Source organism: Dicentrarchus labrax, unplaced genomic scaffold (genome assembly GCF_905237075.1).
Source record: "Dicentrarchus labrax unplaced genomic scaffold, dlabrax2021, whole genome shotgun sequence".
Lineage (NCBI taxonomy): Eukaryota > Metazoa > Chordata > Actinopteri > Moronidae > Dicentrarchus > Dicentrarchus labrax.
Genome location: NW_026136719.1, coordinates 28,267,103 through 28,289,383, shown reverse-complemented (window position 1 = coordinate 28,289,383; position 22,281 = coordinate 28,267,103). Strand labels below are relative to the sequence as shown.

Sequence of the window (22,281 nt, the reverse complement as noted above, 5' to 3'; positions counted from 1 at the left end):
CTCATACTCTGATGCTGTGTGGTGGCGTGAGAATGTGGCAGTGGGCTGATTTTCCTGTGACAGAGACAGATAGAGGAGGCTGACTTTGATAATGTGAAAGAGGAAATAAGGTTTTTTACCTTCTGTGTATCCAGGGAGGTTGATAAGAATACTGTGTGGAGCAGTGGATTTATTCTGTTTCCAACTCCACACTTCTTTGTTTAAGAAAATTCACAGAATCATTGATTTCAGCTTTAATAACATATTGTGGGGTAAAAAATCATTTTGTTCACAAATATAATCATGAATAATTGCAATCTATTGACATGGTTTTGGACATAATCATCTTATTTGTACTAGACTGAACAGTTAGTCTTTTAAAGTCAAAATCGTGATTTCAAAGTGGGTAATTTTCAGAATGCAAGAGCGGCAAGTCTAATTATAACCTACATAATTAACGATGTCTTAACAAGCAGTTGCACTTGACGACAGCTGTTAATTTCACCGGCTACAATGACAACTGTCTCCGACAAAATTACTCAATTGTAGTTAATTATCATTCATTCAAAAATGAGACTCTCAACTGTTTACTAGTTAATATGCTCTGGGCTGGTCAGTGTCTCATCTACATTGACAAATATTGTTTTGTCAAAAAGGATGTTACAGGTTATTTTCTTCAATTTAAGAGACTAACTGAATGAAATGTCTTAACCCTATACATAAACCATCCAGGTGATATTACCTCATGTCAGTTTCTGACAGGTAGTAGTATAAGTGGGTGTTGACAGAATCTCCCATCAAACCTTTAAGCACAGAGCTGTCAACAGTAATATTAAGGTATGAGAAAAAACAACCCTAACACCAGTTTGTCATTATTATTTCTAACTATTATGTTTATTTTTGAATAGTATTAATTGATGCCAGATGTATGTAATTTCTTCATGTGATGTCAATTTGTCAATGATTCTATAGAAAACAAGGCAGGTTTACACAGAGGTTCATCTATATCAAGAAGTCTGAAGATAGATCAACACTGTGGTACTAACTTATCTTGTTCGATAAGATCCCAACGTGTGTGTAAAATTATTGAAAATAATCGCAATTCAAATTTGAATTGCAATATTCGGTCAGAAAAATCACTGTTCGATATTTTCCTCCAATCATTCAGGTCTAATTTATACTGTGGAATACAGCAGCGCCACGTGTAATTGTGCAAGTGTGCTTTTGCAGTTTGTTTAACCCCATTTATAGCATGCGCGTATCTTATTATCATGAGAAAATTTGAAAAGCAATTAGATGAAGTGTGCCCTCAAAGCCAGCAGAGCATGTATGGATTATTGAGACTCCACATTCAATAGTTTTGCAGTCTAGATGGCTATTGATCTTCAAAGAAGCTGGTACATTTCACAGAAAAACGCTGTATTTGAGCTTCACATCCTAGCCACAGAGATGACACGGCTCGAGTGAGTGATAATTTTCAGAGGTGCTAACTCCCTGCCTCTCTCCAAATGTCTAAAAGACTCTGAAGTGATGTTAGCAATCACTGCTTAAGACTCACTGAACCCTCTGATAATCAGTAGAGCCTTCGCTCATAAATGTCACCATGAGTGTACTGCACTGCATACTCTCATGCACACACTCACATGCTGTCATTATCACTGTCCACATCAGGGCTTTTTTTAATTTCATTCCCTTGTGCTCTCTGATTTTTAATCCGTTTTTAGTGGTGTGCATCTTTCCCATTCAGACAATCCAATCTAGTCCGCAATTTGATAAAGGGGATTCTGACAAATTTGTAACAATACAATACTTTGTGAATCAAAGTGGATTCAATATGATTCTATTCATCCACAATTCATATTTGAGGAGAATATCATTTAAAAAACATTACAATTATTAATTATAATTGAAATGTTTATTTAAAAAAAGGTAATAAACATACTTAAACACACTTAAACTGCATATGTTCAAGTGTTGTTTAACTCAGTTACAATAAACAAGAATAAATAATTAGTTAATTTCTCAGACAAAAATCTATAAAATATATTTTCTCTAATATTTTCTCTTCAAAGTAAGGAATACTTGAATCTTCACATATTTGTATCACAAGTTAGATAGATAGATAGATAGATAGATAGATAGATAGATAGATAGATAGATAGATAGATAGATAGATAGATAGATGGATAGATAGATAGATAGACTTTATTAATTATTAATACCAATCTCATGATAAATTGTTACATCCCACTGTGCTTCAGTCTATCCAAACCTGAGTTGGTTACAATGCTTTCATCTCTTTTTCACCATTTGTTAGTTTGTTGTCATTTGGTTTTGCACTGGACTGTCTAGATTTGTTTGTAATATGCATATGTGCATTCAACAGTGTGTTAGATAATTTGACTTGTTTGGCAACTGCAAACAAACTTACTTAAAACTGAAGCGTGAGGACCGGTCCATTGCACTGCCTCCCATTGACAAACTGCTCCGTTTTTGTTCAGCTTTTGATATTTGACCAAGTTTTCCAGGTGCAGATTTAATGCAAACCATTCGGTTCAGGCTGCAATTTAATCTGTTCTGCTAATGATCCAATTAAATCTGAAGAAGTTAAAGAAAGGCCATGGCCCTTAATATAGTGTTGTCAGCGGAGAGTAAAACATTGGCATCCTTGGCTTCACATTTGGCTTACTGGCTAACTCAGACTGGAGAGAATTGCTCTGGCCTCTGGTTTAAATGGTTCCTGTGTGGTAAAACACACCATCTTCCCACGTCCTTGTGTATAGCCTGAGGCCGCTTGCTTCTGTGCTCTTTCCACTAATCCTATAGATGCTCGGCACATTAATCCGTATTTTCACCATCTTCTGTTTGACACCATGGAGGCCGTGTTGTGGTTTACACTCCACCCCAAGGAAAAAGAACGGAAAGAACAACACAGCATGATATAAATGGAGCAGGAGGTCACTATAAGGCCACCATGGGGGATACATCTGGTAGGGGTTATTTCCTTCAGGAATTGATGCCAGAGGGGAGGAACTACCAATGTGATTTTCACCTGCCTGTTTGAAACATCTATTAACTACTGAAGGCAAATAACATGAAGGGGTGTTTTATTTTTGAAAATGGCCGCTTGCTTTGCACACAATGCACAGTATTGGCTTCAAGCACAACAGGTTGATCAAAGCACCTATATGTACTTACATAATATACATATCTGCATCATTTTGTGGTTTTATAAGTGACAAACTCTTTATAATGGCAGTTGGTCTGCCGGTCCACAGTTGCTAATTAGCAAATGTTCATATGTTAACGCACTAAACTAATATGATGAACATGGTAAGCAATATCCGTGCTAAACATTAGCACGTTAGCATTGTCATTGTGAGCGTGTTCCTATACTAGCATTCAGCTCAGAGCACCACTGTGTTTAAGTAGAGTCTCACAGAGCTGCTTTCTCTCTCAGCTTCCTCAAAAAAAGGTTGCTGCATTTAGTGGCAGAGAAACTGAAGATAGCCAAGACGCACAAAATTATCCCTAATAGGATGTTTGGCAGAGTGCTAGCCAATGACCTAGGGGCTGCTGGGAGGCTAGGCTGTCTGAGCTGTCTTCACCGGGCCTGGATCTGCATGGCCCACGGCCCTCTGTCTCCAGTGGGGTGATGGGAATTAAGATCTGGCAGCCCCGGCTGGGTCAAGGTGGCTTCCTGCTGTCTGAGACTTGCAGGGATGCCCGGCTCAATGCCAGCCACGTCACCCCTGCCAGTTTAACAGTACCATCTGCCCCTGCTCCTCCTTCCACTCAGCCAGCCTCGTCAAAACAAGTCAAGATGGCAGCCCCAGGTGGCTGTGTATGACAGCTACGGCAGAGGGGATGCTGGGAGATGCTGAGAGCTGCTGTGCGGTAGTGGCAATCATCCAGGCAGGCTCGGGTTGGTGCTATACCGTATAACCACCTCAACACCTTCTCAGCTACGAGACAGCGACGAAGCAACCTGCTGCCCCCTCCACCAGCCAGACCCCTGGTTGGGGATTTCGAGTTAGCTCTGTGTCAGCTCAAAGGGCTGGCAGACTTCCTGAACTCTGCAACATCGGGGCACCTGCAATTCTATTTCTAAGCTGCCGTTTGTCTTTTGCTCCTTTCCTGTTGTATTATGTTCTGGAAAACTTCAATGGTCCCTGATGTTAAATTAGTTGGGAGTGGCAACCGTCATAAGATGATTCTGGACATGTTGTGAGATAGTTCCAGAACCTGTTAAAAAGTGTGAAAAGTAATTTATTTGAAAATTGATTTATGGATCCAAGTTTAGAAAATATACCTCAATATGGTGTTCTCAAACTAAATGTTATAGCATTGTGTAGTGGCTGTAGAAAAACAGCATTCATTGTGCTATAAACTGGTTAATATTCTATATGTTGCTTTCATAGCTGTTAAATAGTTGATTGCTCCCCGTGGAGAATATTTACCATGTGCTAAACTTTAAGGAGCACAGCTGGCTTGCATTCAAATCACATTAAGCATAATGTTCTGGAGTGAGAATAGACCCGTGTTGTGTTATTTAATTTATTCCCTGTGTTTGGACCATGTGGACCATTGTGAACCATTGAGTCGGACAAAATGAATGAAGAGGAAGAGAGACATTCATTTAGTAAGTCATTTATTATATGAGTAGTCACACAAATTAAATAAGTAATATAGAAGTTATTCAAAACACAAATGTTGCGAGACAGATGGAAATATGTTGAATTAATGAGGTTAGATAATATTCTTCCTCAGTGCATGTGTTTGCTTTGATTCTCTGCACAATTTGATTCCACCTACCAACAGGTGCCGAAGTGGAAATCAGTGTGGTTCCTCTATGCTCATTGTACAGCACACTGCCACACACCAGCGTCATTAATGTACACTGCAGTGTAAACTATTTACACTGTTGTACGTGCTACATTTTTAAAATGTTACATTTAACTGATTTATTTTTTGCCTGAGACCTAGGCTGTATAATGTTTTGTAACACTAACCATATGAGGAGTTCTGTATGTTTTTAATGTTTTTGTTCATGTTTAAGTGTGGGCTTTTATAGGTTGGTAGATTTAAAATGAACTGAAGAGTAAGGCCTGCTTCGAGCAGCAGCTAAATAAATCATTTTACTTTCTTTAACTCACTGTCAGTTAAAACATGAATTATAAAGGCCACCAAGCTGAAAGCTGTAGACAGCACAATAAACATTGTTTTCATACCACAATTCTAAGTACAAAAATTTTTTTCTTTTACAACATTCATGCTTTGTGATGTATGTGTTGTTAACACGTAGCACGGCTTACAGACAGTTAAATATGTAGATTTACTTAAAAGGGTATAAACTAAAGGGCCTCATCTTCAGCACCACGGACAGCTGACGTTAAGAAGCTCTTAACAACGTGTGTGTGCACTTATTCTTAAGTACGGCTTTTGGAAACGCAGGTAGAAATTTAAGAGCATTCGTGGACACAAAAACGCTCTTAGGAAGGTAAGATGTCTGTCAGTATCACACTACCTTTATAATCCAAAATGTTTTCTTGCTCAAACGTAAAGCAGCAGTGTTTGTGTCACAGATTAGCCATTGCACTTACACTTAAGAACACTGGAAAAACAACTGAAAGGCAGAACTAAATAAAAATAAAATGAATGGTTCTGTGTTTATTCATACGTAGTTTATGCACCACAGTTCCAAATCTTTATCTAACACTAATCAAGTGACTGTCACTTCATCTTAGGAGAGAAAGTCAGTTTGGGTGTTCAGCCTGCTTTCTGATGACCATATTGTGCTACGTTTAGTGCAGTTTCATAATTCAGTTTGCAGTTTCATGTCTTGTCTTGTGTTCTTCAGTCTTTCCGTGTTTGCAGAAGAGAGACACAAGTGCTAAATCATTTTTGGAACATATGGCATAAAATGGTATCAAACTGTACAAGGATAAACATGTAGTAATATATTGAGACAGTATTTTAAGGTTTAAGTCAATTCAGAGTCATTACTAAAGCTCAAAAGCTAAATAATACAAATATAACTATCACTGGTGTGATAGTTTGATATTCAACAGCTTTAGTCTGCACAGAACAGGGTGAGAAGTTGACAGTTTCAGGTGTGAGATAAAAAGGTTGAACTGCTTCTCTAAATGCTGAATTTCCTCACAGGTTGATGTCATCATTGTCTAGTCTTTTCATCCCACATCCCCTCCGTATTTCACCCTTTTTGCTCCTGTGGTGCTCAGGAGGAGTTTAAACCCTGCGTTATGAGTCGATGTGATTAGGACTACTTCCCCTCTTCTTTAAACCATTACTCATTACTGGGAACGCTGAGGAAACGCCACTTGGCCAAAGCATCTCAGATGTGTGATGCATAGCAAGGTGATGGTGTTATTGTTGCAGGAGTGCAGTGTGATGAAAGGATAAATGGATCCTGCCGGCTAATGGAGGGAGGCGGCCCAACCTGCAGCCTGCTGAGTGGAGCCAGCTGTAACCGAGCTGGGAGGAATCTCTCCGGCTGGGCGGCAGAGCTGTTTTTCATGTTCTGAATGTCGCTGTGCTCATTTCTGCCGGCGAGAGCGGGAATGATTTGGATGTCACCTGCTAGGGTTATGTTTCTGAAACACGAGGTCCATCCACCTGAATTTATCATTGTCATTCAGCTCACAGCCTCTGTGCTTCACTCCCTCTGCAGAGAAGCTGCCGGCTGTGCAGCTGTTAGACATGACATCTCGGGTTGAGCTGACAAACAGCTGCTGTTCACTAAACCTCTGCATATAGTTATTGACCATTAAGGAGGAGACACTTTTTTTGCAGAATAAATTGACACACTGATATTGATATTAGCTGCCGTCTTTTGAATATTTTCACTCGGTGCTGCTAAACTCCTTTAAACACCTCATATTTATATTTCTTTTGGCGTCAGCCAGGCTGTGACTAGACTAGAATACAAAGTTATTCCCACCACTTTAATCTGCTCTTATTATGCTTTTATGAGCAATTCTCAGCATTATTGTGGGAGTTGGTCAAGTAATTACTTCCAATTGACTGCCTCTGGAATATTATTCATTTTGATTCAGTTCCTTGGTGAATTTTAGAAAATGCCCCTTGTTGGATTAATATGATTTTTTCTTTTAAATAGAATTCGAGAAGTGCTGCCTCGCTTGAAATATTTCTACAGTAGCTCATTTTCAGCCAGCTGAATTTATGTTAACAGTGGTGTATGTTGAGTGGCATGGCTGTCTGTCACTACTGCTCCGCATCACAGTTTAAAGATACATTTGATCAATAAGAATGCAGGGAAAACGCATCTATGAACAAAAAGTGTTTTTTCAGCTTTGTTGTTTAACCAGTTTGTTTAAAATATTGCCTATGGTATTAAGGCTACAGTTCACAGGAATCAACTGTGTCTGTCCAACTACTATTAATATTACAATTCATAGAATACACTAATTTACAATTGAATGCATTTAAGTATGAATTCCACTATAAAGTCAAAAGCTGAGGTAACTAGCTAGCTACCTTTAGCTGGAGTTTTTTCTCCATCATGATAGGATTTAGCTACTGCCTCCTTTAATCATGTGGACAAAAATTGATAGATATTTTTCTATTACATAGAAACTACAAATAAATAAGCAAATTAGCTTTAGTTTTAGTTATGGCTAGCCATGTGTGTCTCACCCACTAGCTTTAACTTGACATAGCTGTGTTGCTTTAGCTGTCCACTTGACAGTCACAAAATATTAAAATAATTCATTTGTTGAAAGTAATTTCTAATAATTAACCTTAACGCAAAATGCAGTAACTACATAGCCAGAGTGCAGTAACTGTGTTTTAGCTTGTTTTTTAACTCTGTTTTGATATGTTTGCAGTCAAGGCTTTTTTCAGAAAAATCTATAACATTAACACATATTTGTATCATGAGGGCAATGTCAAAAAGTCAGATTCCGATTTTGAATCAATTTAGCCTTTTAAGGCAGATGACGGGTGACCTTAACCTGAGTATCCTCAGTGTCAAGCTTCTTGTCCTGACCTCTCCCCATACATCTCCATGTTATGTCTATGCAGTAGCTGTCAAGGTGTGAGTGACAGACCATCGTTTCAAGATAAAACATTATCTGAAGATGCTTAGACAGTAAATCTTCATTCTGCACACCTGCATTTCCATAAATTGGCATTGCTGTTGTGTTCGCAAGTGGGGTATTGGAAAGTTGAGTGTCCTTGAGGCCGGTGTTTTTCAGCTGTCAAGGAGAACTGCTCTTCAGATTCAATTCTTTTTTCCCCTTTTCTTTCTTTTTTTAATGAAACAGGAAGGAGTGGAGAGAGGCCTTGTTTCATGCATCATATTGTTAAAATACTTGAAGGCGCTAAAGCGTACACACTTGACACCCTGGGTCACTGTCTTCCTGGCGGTCTTGCGCTTGCATGTTATATGCCGTTAACAAGCTGTTTGGACATCATATAGGAAGTGCACACTGAGCAGATGCTTCGCGAGACACACATCAGCTTTCTGGCATCACAATAGGAAAATTACATATAAAACGGCTATCTTTGAAGAAACATGGAGTATTCTTCGTGACTGAACCCTTTTACGTGACGAGTAACATCTTGTTCTTCATGTAATATCTGTCTGTCTCTCTCAGGCAGCCATCAGTGTTTGTCTCCTAGAACTTCTTCAACAAATTTAATTAAAAAACTGTGTTTCAGTTTTTGCTGCACTTGGTCTCCACTTGGTTGGTTTCCACAGTAACCAATACTCACACAGTATCTTGAGATGCACACTGAGAGGCTATGATACACCACAGCCACAGAAGAAAAGCTTCCTTTGAAATTAATGAAAGCTTCTCCATTACTACAAAGTGCTGCTGGTACGCTGTGTTGGCAATGTGTTACACTGGCGTGGCACTGACATTACATTCCCGATAGAACCAAACAAGCAAAAGCCTCAAAAGTTGATACATGCATTCATCTTCTTTTAGTGCATTAAAATATCTAGAGATAAAGTTGCTGTTACTGTACTGATGATGTAAACAATTCATAATATGAACAGTAATCCTCACAGGCTTTGATGTCCAATTTGCAAAATAAGATGCATTTTTCAACATGACAGACTCTAGAAAAGTGGATCATTTGTAACCTACTTCTGTATGTTAGTGTGTGGCTGTAATTTGTGGAGATGTGGAATGAGTTATAGAAGTGAAACATAAATTGTGTTTCTGGATGGTGCGGCTATAATCGATAGTGACTATGTACATTTAATGCGGTACTTGACATTGTATTTCCATTTACTTCTATTTATACTTCAACCACTACATCTCTAGTTCCCATAGTTACATACAGATCGTATGATCAACATGTAAAATATGATGCGTTGTTGTAGATTAATAAAATAATCAACAGTATTTAAAGCATAGTTAGAATAAGCTCCACTGCAACAGTTAACTGCTACTTACACATTGATGAGTGATACAGACACTGACAGGGGCCATTGTTCTGGAATAGTAATTTTACATTTGATACTTGATCTGATCTGATAATATGCACATGCTTTTACTAAAGTAAAAGTAAAAGATTTGTAGCCATGATAGTGGGACGGTTCTATGGATGGCAATGTTGGTTCATCACTTTGGTTCAGACTCAAATTAGAGAAATCACCATGAAATTTAGCACAGATATTCTTGGTTCCCAGATGATGTATTTTTATGATCCCTGACTTTTCCTCTAGTACTAGTAGTAGTAATTTTGAGTGAAATTTCTTGACTATTGGATGGATTTCTATAAAATTTGGTACACGCATTCATGCCTCTCTCAGGCTGACGTGTAATCCAACAAAAGTAATTACAGTTTTGGTGTTCAATGCTTTTTCCTAAATATGGGCTAACACACGAAACTAACATGGTTACATCGGTAAATATTAAACCAGCGAAACATGAGTATGTTAGCGTTGTCACTGTGTATACTTAAGTAAAGGAACTGAAAACTTCTTCCACCACTGGTTTACAGTGATAGCTGTGGTGCATACATCCGCCAGCATGATTGCAAACTATGTCTTTTAATGTTCTACACCAGTGGTTCTCAGCTGGTTTCACCTTGGGACCCACATTTTCCCATGGTCATTAGGTCGTAATCCACTTTTAAAGATTGCAAACCAAGCATTTTTTTTTTCTTTGACCGCCCTTTGGGTCGCGACCCACCAATTGAGAAAACCCTATTCTACAGCACTATAGACACTCTGCATCCAGGCTAAGACTGCTCCTGATAACCCCTGAGGAAAAAGGTAAACAAAATGTTTTCCAATTTTCTATTAGGTGTTCAGCAAGTCAGCAGGAAAAACTGGGATTTCTGCAACAGTTCCCCCTGCAGTGTCTGACAGTGCCACAGGATCCCCCTGCTACACATCTAGATGATAAGAGCTTTGATTGCACAAGCCTTCAGTGCTCTAAAGAGTTATGTCTGTTTTCTTGCTGCTCCCATGGCTGTTGTCTTGGTTATTGGTGGGGAGAAACAATCATTGTGGCAAAGACAGAACCAAGGGCTACGCCTGTGGCTCAGCAGAAATTTTTTAATTAACTGAAACAATGTTTAATCCACTCCTCGGGACAGTGGAATTACAAATGTGCACAACAGAAGGCCAGTGTTGCACTCTGGTCTGGCCGCCTGCTCCAGGCAGCAATGGATTTGGATGCAGGTTCCGCCTCGTATGAATGCCTCGATCACTTCTCTGAAACCTCTGGATTATGACTAAAAAGCACTCAGCTGGTCAGGCTCACAGCAAGGGATTTGAAGAGTCCTGCTTTGGGGAAAGGTGCCAAAAACACACAGCCTTCTTCAGTTTCTTTCCCCTGACTACCTTCATGTCTTTATTTTTCTGGGTGGACATTATTGGAAGCCAATGTTATTTGAACCCAGTAATCACAATGGTCAGAGTCTTAAGGTTCATTATTACCTCTGCCCGAACACATAGGAGAGTACATTTCCATCACGGACGCTGACGTTGTACAATGTAGCAAACAAATACAAATATTGAATGTATTTACTATAATCACGCTCTGTTGACTTGCTTGCTTGCTGGAAAAGCACTCAAGGAAACAAGGCCGGAAGAGAGGCTGAAAATGTTTCTCGCAGTCGTCTGAAGAAAAATACTCCCGGGTGTCTTTATTGGTGTTTTAATCAACTCTAACATTTTATCGATTTCAGCAAGAGGCATTTCATAAAGCAGCAGGCCAGAACAGGTTGGCAGTGTGTACCTTCAGCTGAACAAGCAGCAAACTTTGGGAACCATGAGCCCCAGTTCACTATCCGACAATTCCACTAAAACTCCCTCTACTTCTTCTCTCCCCGCTGTTTGTCTCCTAGAACAAAGACGTTTTTGCATTGCATTTCGTCTGAGGCTCTGCACATTTCATCTCCATAATTAACAAACGCAATCAGAATTACGGCTAAAAGGTTTGAGTCTACCTGTGGCAATGCTGTCAGCCCAGCAGCGGTTCTGTCTCTGCTTGTCTCATTAGATTTATGACAATTTTCATTACATTACTCAGTCGATATTAACATCTCCATCCCTATCTAGAAAAATAATCAGACTCATGGCTTAAAGGCTTCTTTCTCTTGTGACTTGGAACGTTGAGTCACATCTCTCCCTTGCAATCAGCAGTGTAGATGGATGACTGTGCACAATATTGTCTTGCATTAATTACACTGACGAACTGAAACCTCAAATGATATTGCAGGGATATATTCCAGCTACTAATGTCTAAACCATAATAGTGTTAACCTGACTTAATGGCTCAGTGAGCTCGGATGTAAGCTGTCATGGCTTCCATGTGGCTCAGTGACCCTTTTAACTTCATGTAGTTTGTCATTCATCTTACTACACTTTGCTATCAGCTAGTGCAGAAATAACACAAAAATGCTGTTTAGAGATTAGGATCAGCCAAACAATGCTTACTACATAGAGACTAATTTGTTGGTGCTATTATGCTGATAGCAGGATTTATAAAAATATACTAAAAAAGCAGGATTAGGCCCTTATTAAAAGTTAGTCATTCCTCGTCATTGGCAGCTGTTGCAGGAATGAAAGTAACAAATATTACGGGCTGTTATTAATGTTACGAGTCACCATAAGGCCTTTGTTTACAGACTAGTTATTGGGCTAAAGATAAAGTAATTCATTCTGAAATAGTGAATGATTTAGGTAGCAATTTTTCACTGAATGAATGGGTAGTTTATCATTTTTGAATAAAGGACATGGTGTGGCTTTAGGGGTATCAGTCAGTTGGTTCGTCCACCACTTTGGTTCAGACTGAATATAACTGTTGTATTGATTGGCAAAACAATGTTGCCTACTGACTTTGGTGATCCCCTGATACACAGTATACTAGGGATGCACCGATACCGGTACTGGTATCGGGTATCGGGCCAATACTAGTCTAATATACTCGTACTCGTTAAAGTTAATCGATACCATGAACCGATACCAATTTATTACATGCAATTGCTTTGCATGAAGACCGTGATCAGAGGGTGGCTTGTCATTTTTGTTGTATTTTTTAAGATTGGCGGCTAGGGGAGATGTCCCCACACAGCAAAAGGACTGGCGGCTTCCGGAACGGACCCGTATCGGCGTCCACTTGCTCTCAGTGACGGATCTGCTACGAAGGCGGATCGCGGACCCGCAGTGGCTCCGCGCTGCATCAGCGATTTGGGAAATTGATACATACATCCGCCACGGACTTGCAACAGACTCATAAAAATCCTGGCTCATCTGGCCCGGGTCCGTTGTGGACCCGCTTATCTCATTTTCAAAATCCCTTCCGTTCTTGCTGTAGGATAAAATAGGATAAACTAAACTATAGGATAAAACTAAAACTATCACTAGGCCTAGGCTACTATAGGCCTAAGCTTAAATCTGCATTGCCTTGTATTTTTAACCTAACAATATTGTCAGAAAAGGTTCAAGACATCAATATACTGCACAAAAGTAATCACTACTCAATGGAAATATAAAATTGACATTTATATTTAAGGAAAGTTATAGGTTATAGCCTATTCTGTTTTTGTTAGGTTACTCTACATTCATTTTGTGGTCAAAACCTAATTTAGTGCTTTTTTTTTTGTGGTAGAAGTAACGGCATCGGTACTCGGTATCGGCAAGTACTCAGATTCAAAGTATCGGTATCGTATCGATTTGAAAAAAGTGGTATCGTTGCATCCCTACAGTATACTGTAGCAGATTGGGGTGAATCAGCATGGCCTGGCAAAATGGTCCACTTAAAATTAGCTTTCTGTCTGAACACACTTTTAGATTTGTTAGAAATTGCTTCCAGCAATGTTCCACTGAGCTCCATGCATTTCTTTGCACCACTTCACATTAAGTTGCACACATCTACTGTTGAATCTGCCCATAGAGCCACGGCACAGACTGCTGTACTGTTTACCATCCAAAGCCACTATTATAGTTTCGACAAAAAGTTGGACTCATTAAAACAGCTGAGGGTTATGTACCTTGCTCAAGGGTACTTTGATAGTAGTTTCATGTTATTTAACCCGGTTGGATGTGGAGGAGGAATAAACAGGTTTAAAGGCAGATGAGAGGAATCCTGCTGAAAGATTAGCACGACACATTCACACATATACCAGAACCAGAGGATTTCTCTGAGATTAAAGAATCGACTATTTTTATCCGTTTTCCCCAGAGCCAACCTTACCTATGCCTGATGCAGATTTGGAGCGAATAATATTCTCAATTATAATGAAGTGGTGGCTGTTTGAAGTTTCTCCTTAGCTGTTTTGACTAAATGAATTCCATACGGTACCTCACCTTTTATGGATCTCACTACCCCGCTTTGTATTTCCAGTGATTGAGTTGCCTAAGGAGGGAGATTTTAAGCACATTCACACTAATTCCCTTATCAATAATACTATACAAGTGCTGAAGCACATCCATCAGTTCATAATTAGATGTATTTAATGTTTTTATAAATGGTTTACTGTTGGTCCTCATGGTGGATTAGTGGTAGACCAATCTGAGATGTTTGACAGGACGTTTGAAGTAGAAGATACATATTAGTACTAAACGTATGTTGTTGATACGGACAATTCCCAATTTATGAGCTTATGAGGTTGTACACCAGCCCCCATCCTCTCCAGGGGTACTACACTGTGGCTCATGCAGCGCTGTGTTGCTTCTAGTGTAGGAATGACAGTACATGTATTAAATGTGTAACTAGGGAGGGATGTGAGAATGTACAAACTTAATTTGCTTTGTGCAAATTATTCTATTTTTAATTACGCTCCACATTTTGGCATTAATAAATCATAACCTCATTGATTTTGAGACATTTGGGTAATTACTGTAAACAAATGAGACAGTCACTGAGTAGCCTGTCAGCTTCTGCACTGCGTTTTACATAAAGTGTCCCCAGGTTAGATTGTGACAAAATCATCTGGACTTCTTTTTAAACATAAAAGGAGAATGTGTAATGACACAGAAACGTTATAATAGTCATTGACAACAAATAGCCAGCTATGACATGATTCATTTAATGTGAAAAAGTTATCTTCTCCAGACATGTATTAAGACATGAAAACATTCTAGTATCAAAATTATTCTGCACAGCAACCAACTGTAGGAACAAGAAGTAATGCTTTCTTACACATCCAGCTGACACAGAGCAACAATAGCATCTGCTTTTGGAGTAGAGCTGCACGATATGGTAAAAAATTTGGCATATGCCCTATTAACCTGTCAGTAAGCTAAGCTAGTAAAGTTATGTTGTTTACTATGAAAATGGAGGACACTAGCGACACTAGCTCCAAAGCATGGAGCAAAGCCATCTTGAGCGGACACCAAAGCATCTGAGAAGCAGTGTGCTTCTGTCAACATTGTACAAAGCAGCTGTCCAAGTCTACAACAACAAATCTGCAAACTCACTTAAACGCCACCCAAGTGAGGCAGAATTGCCCCTTGCCAGAAGCTCGTAAAAATGCCATCACCAATAAGAAAGCAAGACGTTTGTTTTCCTATAGAATAGTTTTTACGTTATGTTTTTTTTCTGAGTGGTGTCACACATTTGTAGTATGTGTTTATAGATGATGTATCCGAATTTATTCAAACGAATTGCATGTCATTTAAAATTCGTTGGAACAGGATTTTTGGAAAAAATGACAGCCCTAAAACATAGTCTGTTTTCTTGAAATGACTGATGCTATTGTTTCTCTTGGGAGAACAGTCTGTGTTTCTATCTACTTCGCGAATATTCATCCTATCATAGCCTATCAGCTCTGTTTTGGTTTCCACTAACTGCTGAGAGAAATATTTGGCTCTCTGCACTACACTTTGTCTGTCTGCTGTTTTGTGCTGTGGAGTACCCTGATGAAGACCACAAGCCGAAACTTGTTAAAGCTGTTTCACATACTACAAGTGCTGCTGCAGTTTTGATCTCTTTAGACGTGTTTCCCTTCTCTGTGCACCTTGGAAGTTGTGCTAGAAATCCCTTCTCTGCTTCTGCTGTTTAGTATTAGGCAGGTAGCGTATAGTGGGTTTATCAGAACTTTCTTGCTGAACGCAGCTGTAAGTTGTAGCCTGAAAGCTGAAGGCTTCAGAGCATTGAGGCTAAACCGAAACAGTCAACTTGTGACTAAAATGCTCTGTAGAGCTGAAGTGCAGATAATTCTTTGTTACTTTGCAAGTAGCTTGTAGAATCCATTGTTAAAATAATAATGTTGATGTGCTGATAATTGTTGATAATTAAAAAATATATATATATATATATTTAAGTATTTTTTTGATGCAGACACTAGAGAGATGACAGGAAGTAAGGGGTGAGACAGAATGGGAATGACATGCACCAAAGGTTAAGGTGGTCATAGTTGAACATCAACATACATTCAGTACTCTGTCACGATGTGCATTCAGGCAGGATATGTGCAGTAGGTTTCAGCCGTAGAGGGGATGGTGCATTGGAGCGATGGACCATGAGATGCATAGTTACACTGGATGGGATGAAAAGCATGAAATAAGTTCTGAGCATTATCAGGCAGACACATGCAGAAGGCTGGAGTGGCGAAGACGACTCGTCTTATTAGTAGCTTATACCTGTATTTTTCACATTTTTATCTGTGACCTTCCAGCTATAGGACAGTCTCGGGGTTGTATGAAGTTCAACTTCTGCAAATGAGGGGAAGGGTTTATTTTGGGAATACCTTTGGTGATAAGCGGTAGTGGCTTTGATGTTCCAGGCACTGGATCAACATAATAAATACAGAAAGTGCGGAATAATACGTGGCATCTTTGACACTGAATGCTAATGTTCACTCTGCCTTCTTGAAGAGAACGTTTCCAGGTAAAGAGGCTGTGTCTTTGTTCTGGGTGTTTGGATGAACAAAAGCTTGAGTGAGAACTTGACTGCAGGCTGAATCACTGCTGTGTTGCCTCAGTCAGTGTATTTTCATAATATCAGCTTGTATTTGTATATGTAATTTATGTATATGTAGATCAATATATCATATGATTATTGTAACATTATTTCATAAACTGCGCATTACTATTGTAAAAGACAAACCTCCCTTCTCTCAAATGTCAACTTTTCAGGCTGAAGAAAAACAACTTTCCTGTAAGATTGACACCCATGATATTTAACGTTGGACATCATATTTTTAAAGTTTTTTCAGCCATCAGAGTTACTCATAACATAAAAGACTCAGAGACATTTCAGGACGAAGAAAATCTCTTTATGAGTAACAAAATGCTGTAAACGTGAACAGGAAAGAAGGAAGCAATTAGTTTATGTTGCTGCAGCAGATATTAACAGCTTCTCCTCGGGCATGACAGATGACGTCTAGATTTCTCAACGTCCGTGCCGCTGATCCGCTGCGACACCTCGCTCAGTGGCTGTCTGGTTCTCCTCCGCGTGGTCCTGAATGTCAATCTGCAGAGCTCCCCCACACTCAGACAGTAGCTACCAGTGATGCTGCACTAATTAGCCAACCCTCTCGAGTAGCCAGGCCCTCCCAATGGCATCTGTGCCAAACAGAATTATTAAAGAAGGAGGGAGGAGGAGTTGCACCTCCTCTGCAGAGGAGCAAACACCCAGGTTCAGTTTAGCATTCACTTCGTCGCCCTCTGGCTGGGGAGCCGACGCTGTCATCAATATTAACACCTAGATACATCCGCCACTCTAACGCATATTTTTTACCCCAACCTAATGAAAATTTAATGTGAATCACATAATTATAATTCCTTATTCAAATGAGCACTGTCTGAGGAGCGGAGATGATTTGTGGCTCAGTGCAGTTGTGTGGATGCTGTGTCTGTTTTAGTCAAAGTGGTGGATGTCTGTGTGTGTGTGTGTGTGTGTGTGTGTGTGTGTGTGTGTATATGTGGGTGTGTTTGTTGGGTGGGGGGTATATACGTCCTTCCAGGCCTGAAAACAGAGTTGCCTTAGCTTATAAATAGATTAATTTTCTACACCGCTAATTTTTTAATTTAATAATCATTGGCCCCCCTCTCTACAGCGCTTGGCCTTCCTCACCTCCTGTCTTTTGGCATTCCGTCGTCTTTGATGGCTTATTTGCTGATTTGTTTATATATTTATTAATTCATTTACCCCCCTCAATCCAATTTTAGCTGACATTTCTTGTCGAGATGCGAAGGATGACCTTTGAAAACAGAACACTTCCTGCCAGAGATGTGAAGGAGGTCTCACTCTCTGCTCATAAAACACTCCTTTACTCTCCTCTCCACGTATGTGTATTAATACTTTTATGACTTTTTTCCAAGTAGAAAAGATTGCTTTTACAAGTGGTTAGGGACATTTATTTTATTAGCCACATTTATATTTGAAATTATTATTATTATTATTATTATTAATAAAGTATTTCATGAGCAAATGGCATAATAACATCTGAATCTAAAGCATATAAAGGGGGAAGGGAACATTAAAAAAGTTGTGAAGTTCAACAAATAGTTTGACATTTTTGGAAATAGGCTTATTAGATTTCTTGCTGAGAGTCAGATGAGAAGATTGAAACCACTCTCAGCTGACAGTGGCATCAATCTTCTCATTCAGCTCTCAGCAAGAAGCATGTCTAACAAAGCATCAGACTATATGGTAGTTAACATAAGTTCAACAGTATTTTTAGTTTTCTTTGTTGTTTGTTCAATGCAGACTCTAGCTAGCTGTATAGCAAATAGAAAACAATCAGATTCATCACAGATTAAATCATGTCATAAACTTGAAGTTCTGTTTTACAAAACTCTGAACAATTGAACACAATCAAATGAACATAAAATCAAAAATAACTCCTACATATGTACAGTAAATGTTCAGCAACAAGGTCCAGTGTGTAACATTTGGGTCGATCTATTGTCAGGTATGTTTTTATTAGGGTGTAATCAGCTGAGTAAAGGGATTGTTATTATTTTGTTAGTGTTTTTTGAGCCGTTTTTATCTACAGACGATGCCTTCTGTGGAGTCCGTCGTGTTTAAGCCCAGAACGGACAAACCAAGCAAAAAATTCTATATACAGCAGATAGACGTGTTTCATGACCACCATGGTTTTTCCTGCACGCTTGGAAAGGGGAGGGGGTGAAGCGAGGGCATTGCAATCTGCAATTACACCACTAGATGCTAAAGTACTAAATCCTACACACTGGTCCTTTCATCTAGCTTTTGTGTTATAATCATTGCTATTGAAGGCGTAGGATTGCTTACCTGCTGTTTGGGCTCCTGCTGTTGGTTCTTTGTGCAGAGACCTTCAGGGCTCCTTGAGGTTTATCCGGAGTCCTGAAGGTGGTTCCTGGGGTCTCTGTCACAAAATAAGGAAGGGCATAGTTGTTTCACTCACCAGAAATGATCCATTTTGAAGGCTTCTGTGCAATTATGAAACATACTATTTTATAATAAAAAATATTTAAAATCAACAACAAATGAGGGTCTGTGGTCTGATTTGTGCCTCTGCGGGTCTGTTTGGAATTCTGTGGTCCAATCTTTGCATATTTAGAGATCTTTGGTCTGACGTGTCTCTATTTTAGGGCCTGTCATTTGACGTGTGTCTATTTGGAGATCTGAGGTATAAATGTATGTCTATTTTTGGGTAGTGTGATTTGACGTAAGTGTTGAGCGGCCCTGCTCTACATCACCTAACGAGCTGCTGTTTGCTCGCCCACCTTTCCCCTCTCTCTCTGTCTCTCTCTCTCTCTCTCTCTCTCCCTGTAATGTATTCTTTCAGCGTATAATATAGTCCCTTTGGGACCACAGGTTTTCTTTGGGAGGTGAAATTTCATGCAGCATCTTTACATATTCTCACACACATCCCCTGTATTCAGAGCAGTGGTGCATTCGCAAAAGCACACATTTGAAGATGACAGTATTTAACCAGTTTGTGAGTGACTTCATCTGTGGGTTATACCTATTTGTGATGGTGTGTGTGTGTAGGTGTGTCCGTGTGTGTGTGTGTGTGTGTGTGTGTGTGTGTGTGTGTGTCTGTTTGCATGTGCACTTGTAATTGCATGTGTGCATGTGTGATATCACAGGAAATAAGAAAGACCTGCAACAGCCGTAGCTCGCTGTTGCCATAGCGACACTTCTGGTTACAGGAGTATGTAATAGGTCTTACATACAAATTAACCCACCATAGTGTGTGTGTGTGTGTGTGTGTGTGTGTGTGTGTGTGTGTGTGCGTGTGTGTGTGATAATTAATTCAAGTCAAGTACTTACATGGAAATGCTTGAAATGATGACATAATGGCATTTTAATATTGTTTTTATTTATCATACATTCATACAGTTTATAATATTCATGTGTATGTTAATTTTTTTTTACCTCACCTTAGTTCTACATCTCCCAAATACTTATTTCATTTTTTACTTACATTTTTTCACATTTATTGCTATATGCCATATCCTGCATGCAGTTAGTAGCTTGATGAATTGTTTCCCTTAAAGACAATGAGCTGTGATATCGGGCCATAATAATGTGAAAAGCAGTGTGAGTCATTTAGCGAGATCCAGATCCACATCAAAGAAAAGAAACAGATCGAATGTTACTCTTATATTTTTCTCTCATTATGTAATCGATGCTGTATGCCCTGATAATAGGATTTGATAGTGTGCTTTATGACAAACTGCTGTGTTAATTCTCTCTCAGAGATGTTGTATCGCTTAATAACAACAAATGCCTGACGTTCATATTTAAACTGATTCAAAGTTCTGGTCAGATCACTTGTAGGTCTCTGGCCATTTGTTATTGAATTTAGTGGCTTCCTGAGCCAGAGGGGTTCCTTAAGTCAATTGAATTATTTGACTTGAAAGCGATCAACTTTCTTTTATTGAATTGGCTGAGCCCTGCAGCACCACACAGCCAGGCCTGTTTCCCTTTCTATGTCAATAATACTTTGCCTTATTTCAGCCACTAATGCAGGCCTGTATGTAGTACCCCACTTGCTTATTTTACTTTATTTTATTTTAGTTGAATCTGTTCTATTTTATTTTAGTTGAATCTGTTTTTTTATTCTATTTTTCTGAGATTTAGTTTTAGTTTATTTAGTTACGTTTATTTTACTTGCAGAAACACACCACAACACTGTATACATGAGTACACATAAAAGGAAACCCAAAGAGACTGAAAAACTAATTTCACCTCAAAAGCAAAAGAAAAAGTCAAAATGACCGACAGAAAGATTTGCTAATTGGGTTTCTGAATCCAAAGGACATCAAAACTGAAAAAAGGGAGGGAATGGTACAAAAACAGAACAGGCATGACATCAAGCAAGAGACATAAATTCATAATTCAATTTAACTTTCTCTTTGTTTTTCTTTCCTCTGCAGAAACTTGTCAAAGAATCCTCTCACCACTCTGTCATGGCAGCTCTTCCAGCACCTCCAACTCTCCGAGCTGTAAGTCTCCCTCCCTAGTCTGATCTCTCTCACTGGCTTTTGTTTGTATTTTATTAGAGCAATTTATCATTGCTCCCTGCACATTATCTGCCTCAATACAAATTGTCTTCACTGCATGTCATTATAATTCCTGTCTTTGTTTTACAAAACCTCTCATTTGTCTGAGTGCATGTAAAGGACTGAACCTATAGGCGCTATGGTAGCACAGTGATCATATAAGTCATTTGTTGACTTAATTAACCCACACAAAGGAGATATAATGGTCTGGTTGGAGGAGGGAGTCTAACCCCATTTTCTTGTTTGTTATGAATATTTTAGCGATCATTGTGTTTATGAAATGAGTTTGCTCTTTCACCACCAGGGAGAACATTGCAATGTCGACCCGCTTGTAATTTACACATCATTACGCCTGTCAGCACTGTCCATCATTTGAACCTTCGCTGCGCTCTGAACACAGCCGCTGCTTCCTGCGCCTCCTGGCATATAAAGCTGAGGTATAGCAGGGTGTGATACAAAACTATTTCAAGCAAGCCTCCTTATTGTTCTATTTTCAGAGGTAGAAGCGGGGCAGGTCCTCTGAGAACACGACGCAATGCTGATCTGGGGTAGTCCTGCATGCTGTACACAGCACAGTGGAGGGAAAGCCCTGCTTACACTGACAGTATAGTTTTACATTTTGGACATTTAGCTAATGCTGTCATGGTGGGTTAAAGTTATCCTGCGTGCATGCAGGACCACCGATATTACAGAACTCGATCTTACCCGTCCTGCGTAGGAAGCGCTTCACACCAGACCCCATACCAGTGCTACACAAGTGTCATCTCACTATGAGCCCTCATCAGAGGCAGATGGGTCTCTGAATCCCTCATTGTGCCTGTTATTGGGTTGTGAATTTCATTCTTCACTTGATTGTAAAAGTTCTGTACTTTTGTTCTAACCAGCTGTCCAATTCTACTTTTGAGGAAGCTATGGGCCTTAAGCTTCTCGTATTGCTTCTAGGCTTTGTATCCCGTGCTTCCATATGTACAGTATATTATGTCATATATTTGATCTTTTATTTCATCACGGTGCAGAAATACTAAGACTTTATAAGTAAAGTTTAGCTTTCTAAATTATAAGGACCTGAAAACCTATTATCTCAATCAACTACTTGCTATGAGTAACAGCTTCCTAACACTGCGTTCTGCGAAAGAACACTTTTGGTTATTTAACATCAGAGTTTGTATTTCTGTTTTTCTCACTCACTTTTCGGCTAAACTCCCTGGTTTGAAGTGGGCGGGGTTCAGTAAGAAAGAGGTGATGTCACATAGGTTACCTTCGGTGCACCAATCAGGATTTAGCTACAGAATCTGATGGTAGGTTGTTTATTTACTGCAAATCTAATCCCCATACAGTCCAGCTGTGTATAA

The 22,281-nt window shown here is 39.3% G+C and overlaps 1 protein-coding gene across 3 annotated transcripts in view; it reads left to right on the top strand.

The window, feature by feature from the left end:
- Positions 1-22,281, top strand: part of ntrk3b (neurotrophic tyrosine kinase, receptor, type 3b) — a 173,967-nt gene that overhangs the window by 50,852 nt on the left and 100,834 nt on the right. For all 3 annotated transcript variants that reach the window (XM_051379933.1, XM_051379932.1, XM_051379930.1), the window contains exon 4: positions 20,804-20,872. In XM_051379933.1, the coding sequence (XP_051235893.1) occupies positions 20,804-20,872 (69 nt within the window). The remainder of the gene's footprint in view (positions 1-20,803; positions 20,873-22,281) is intronic.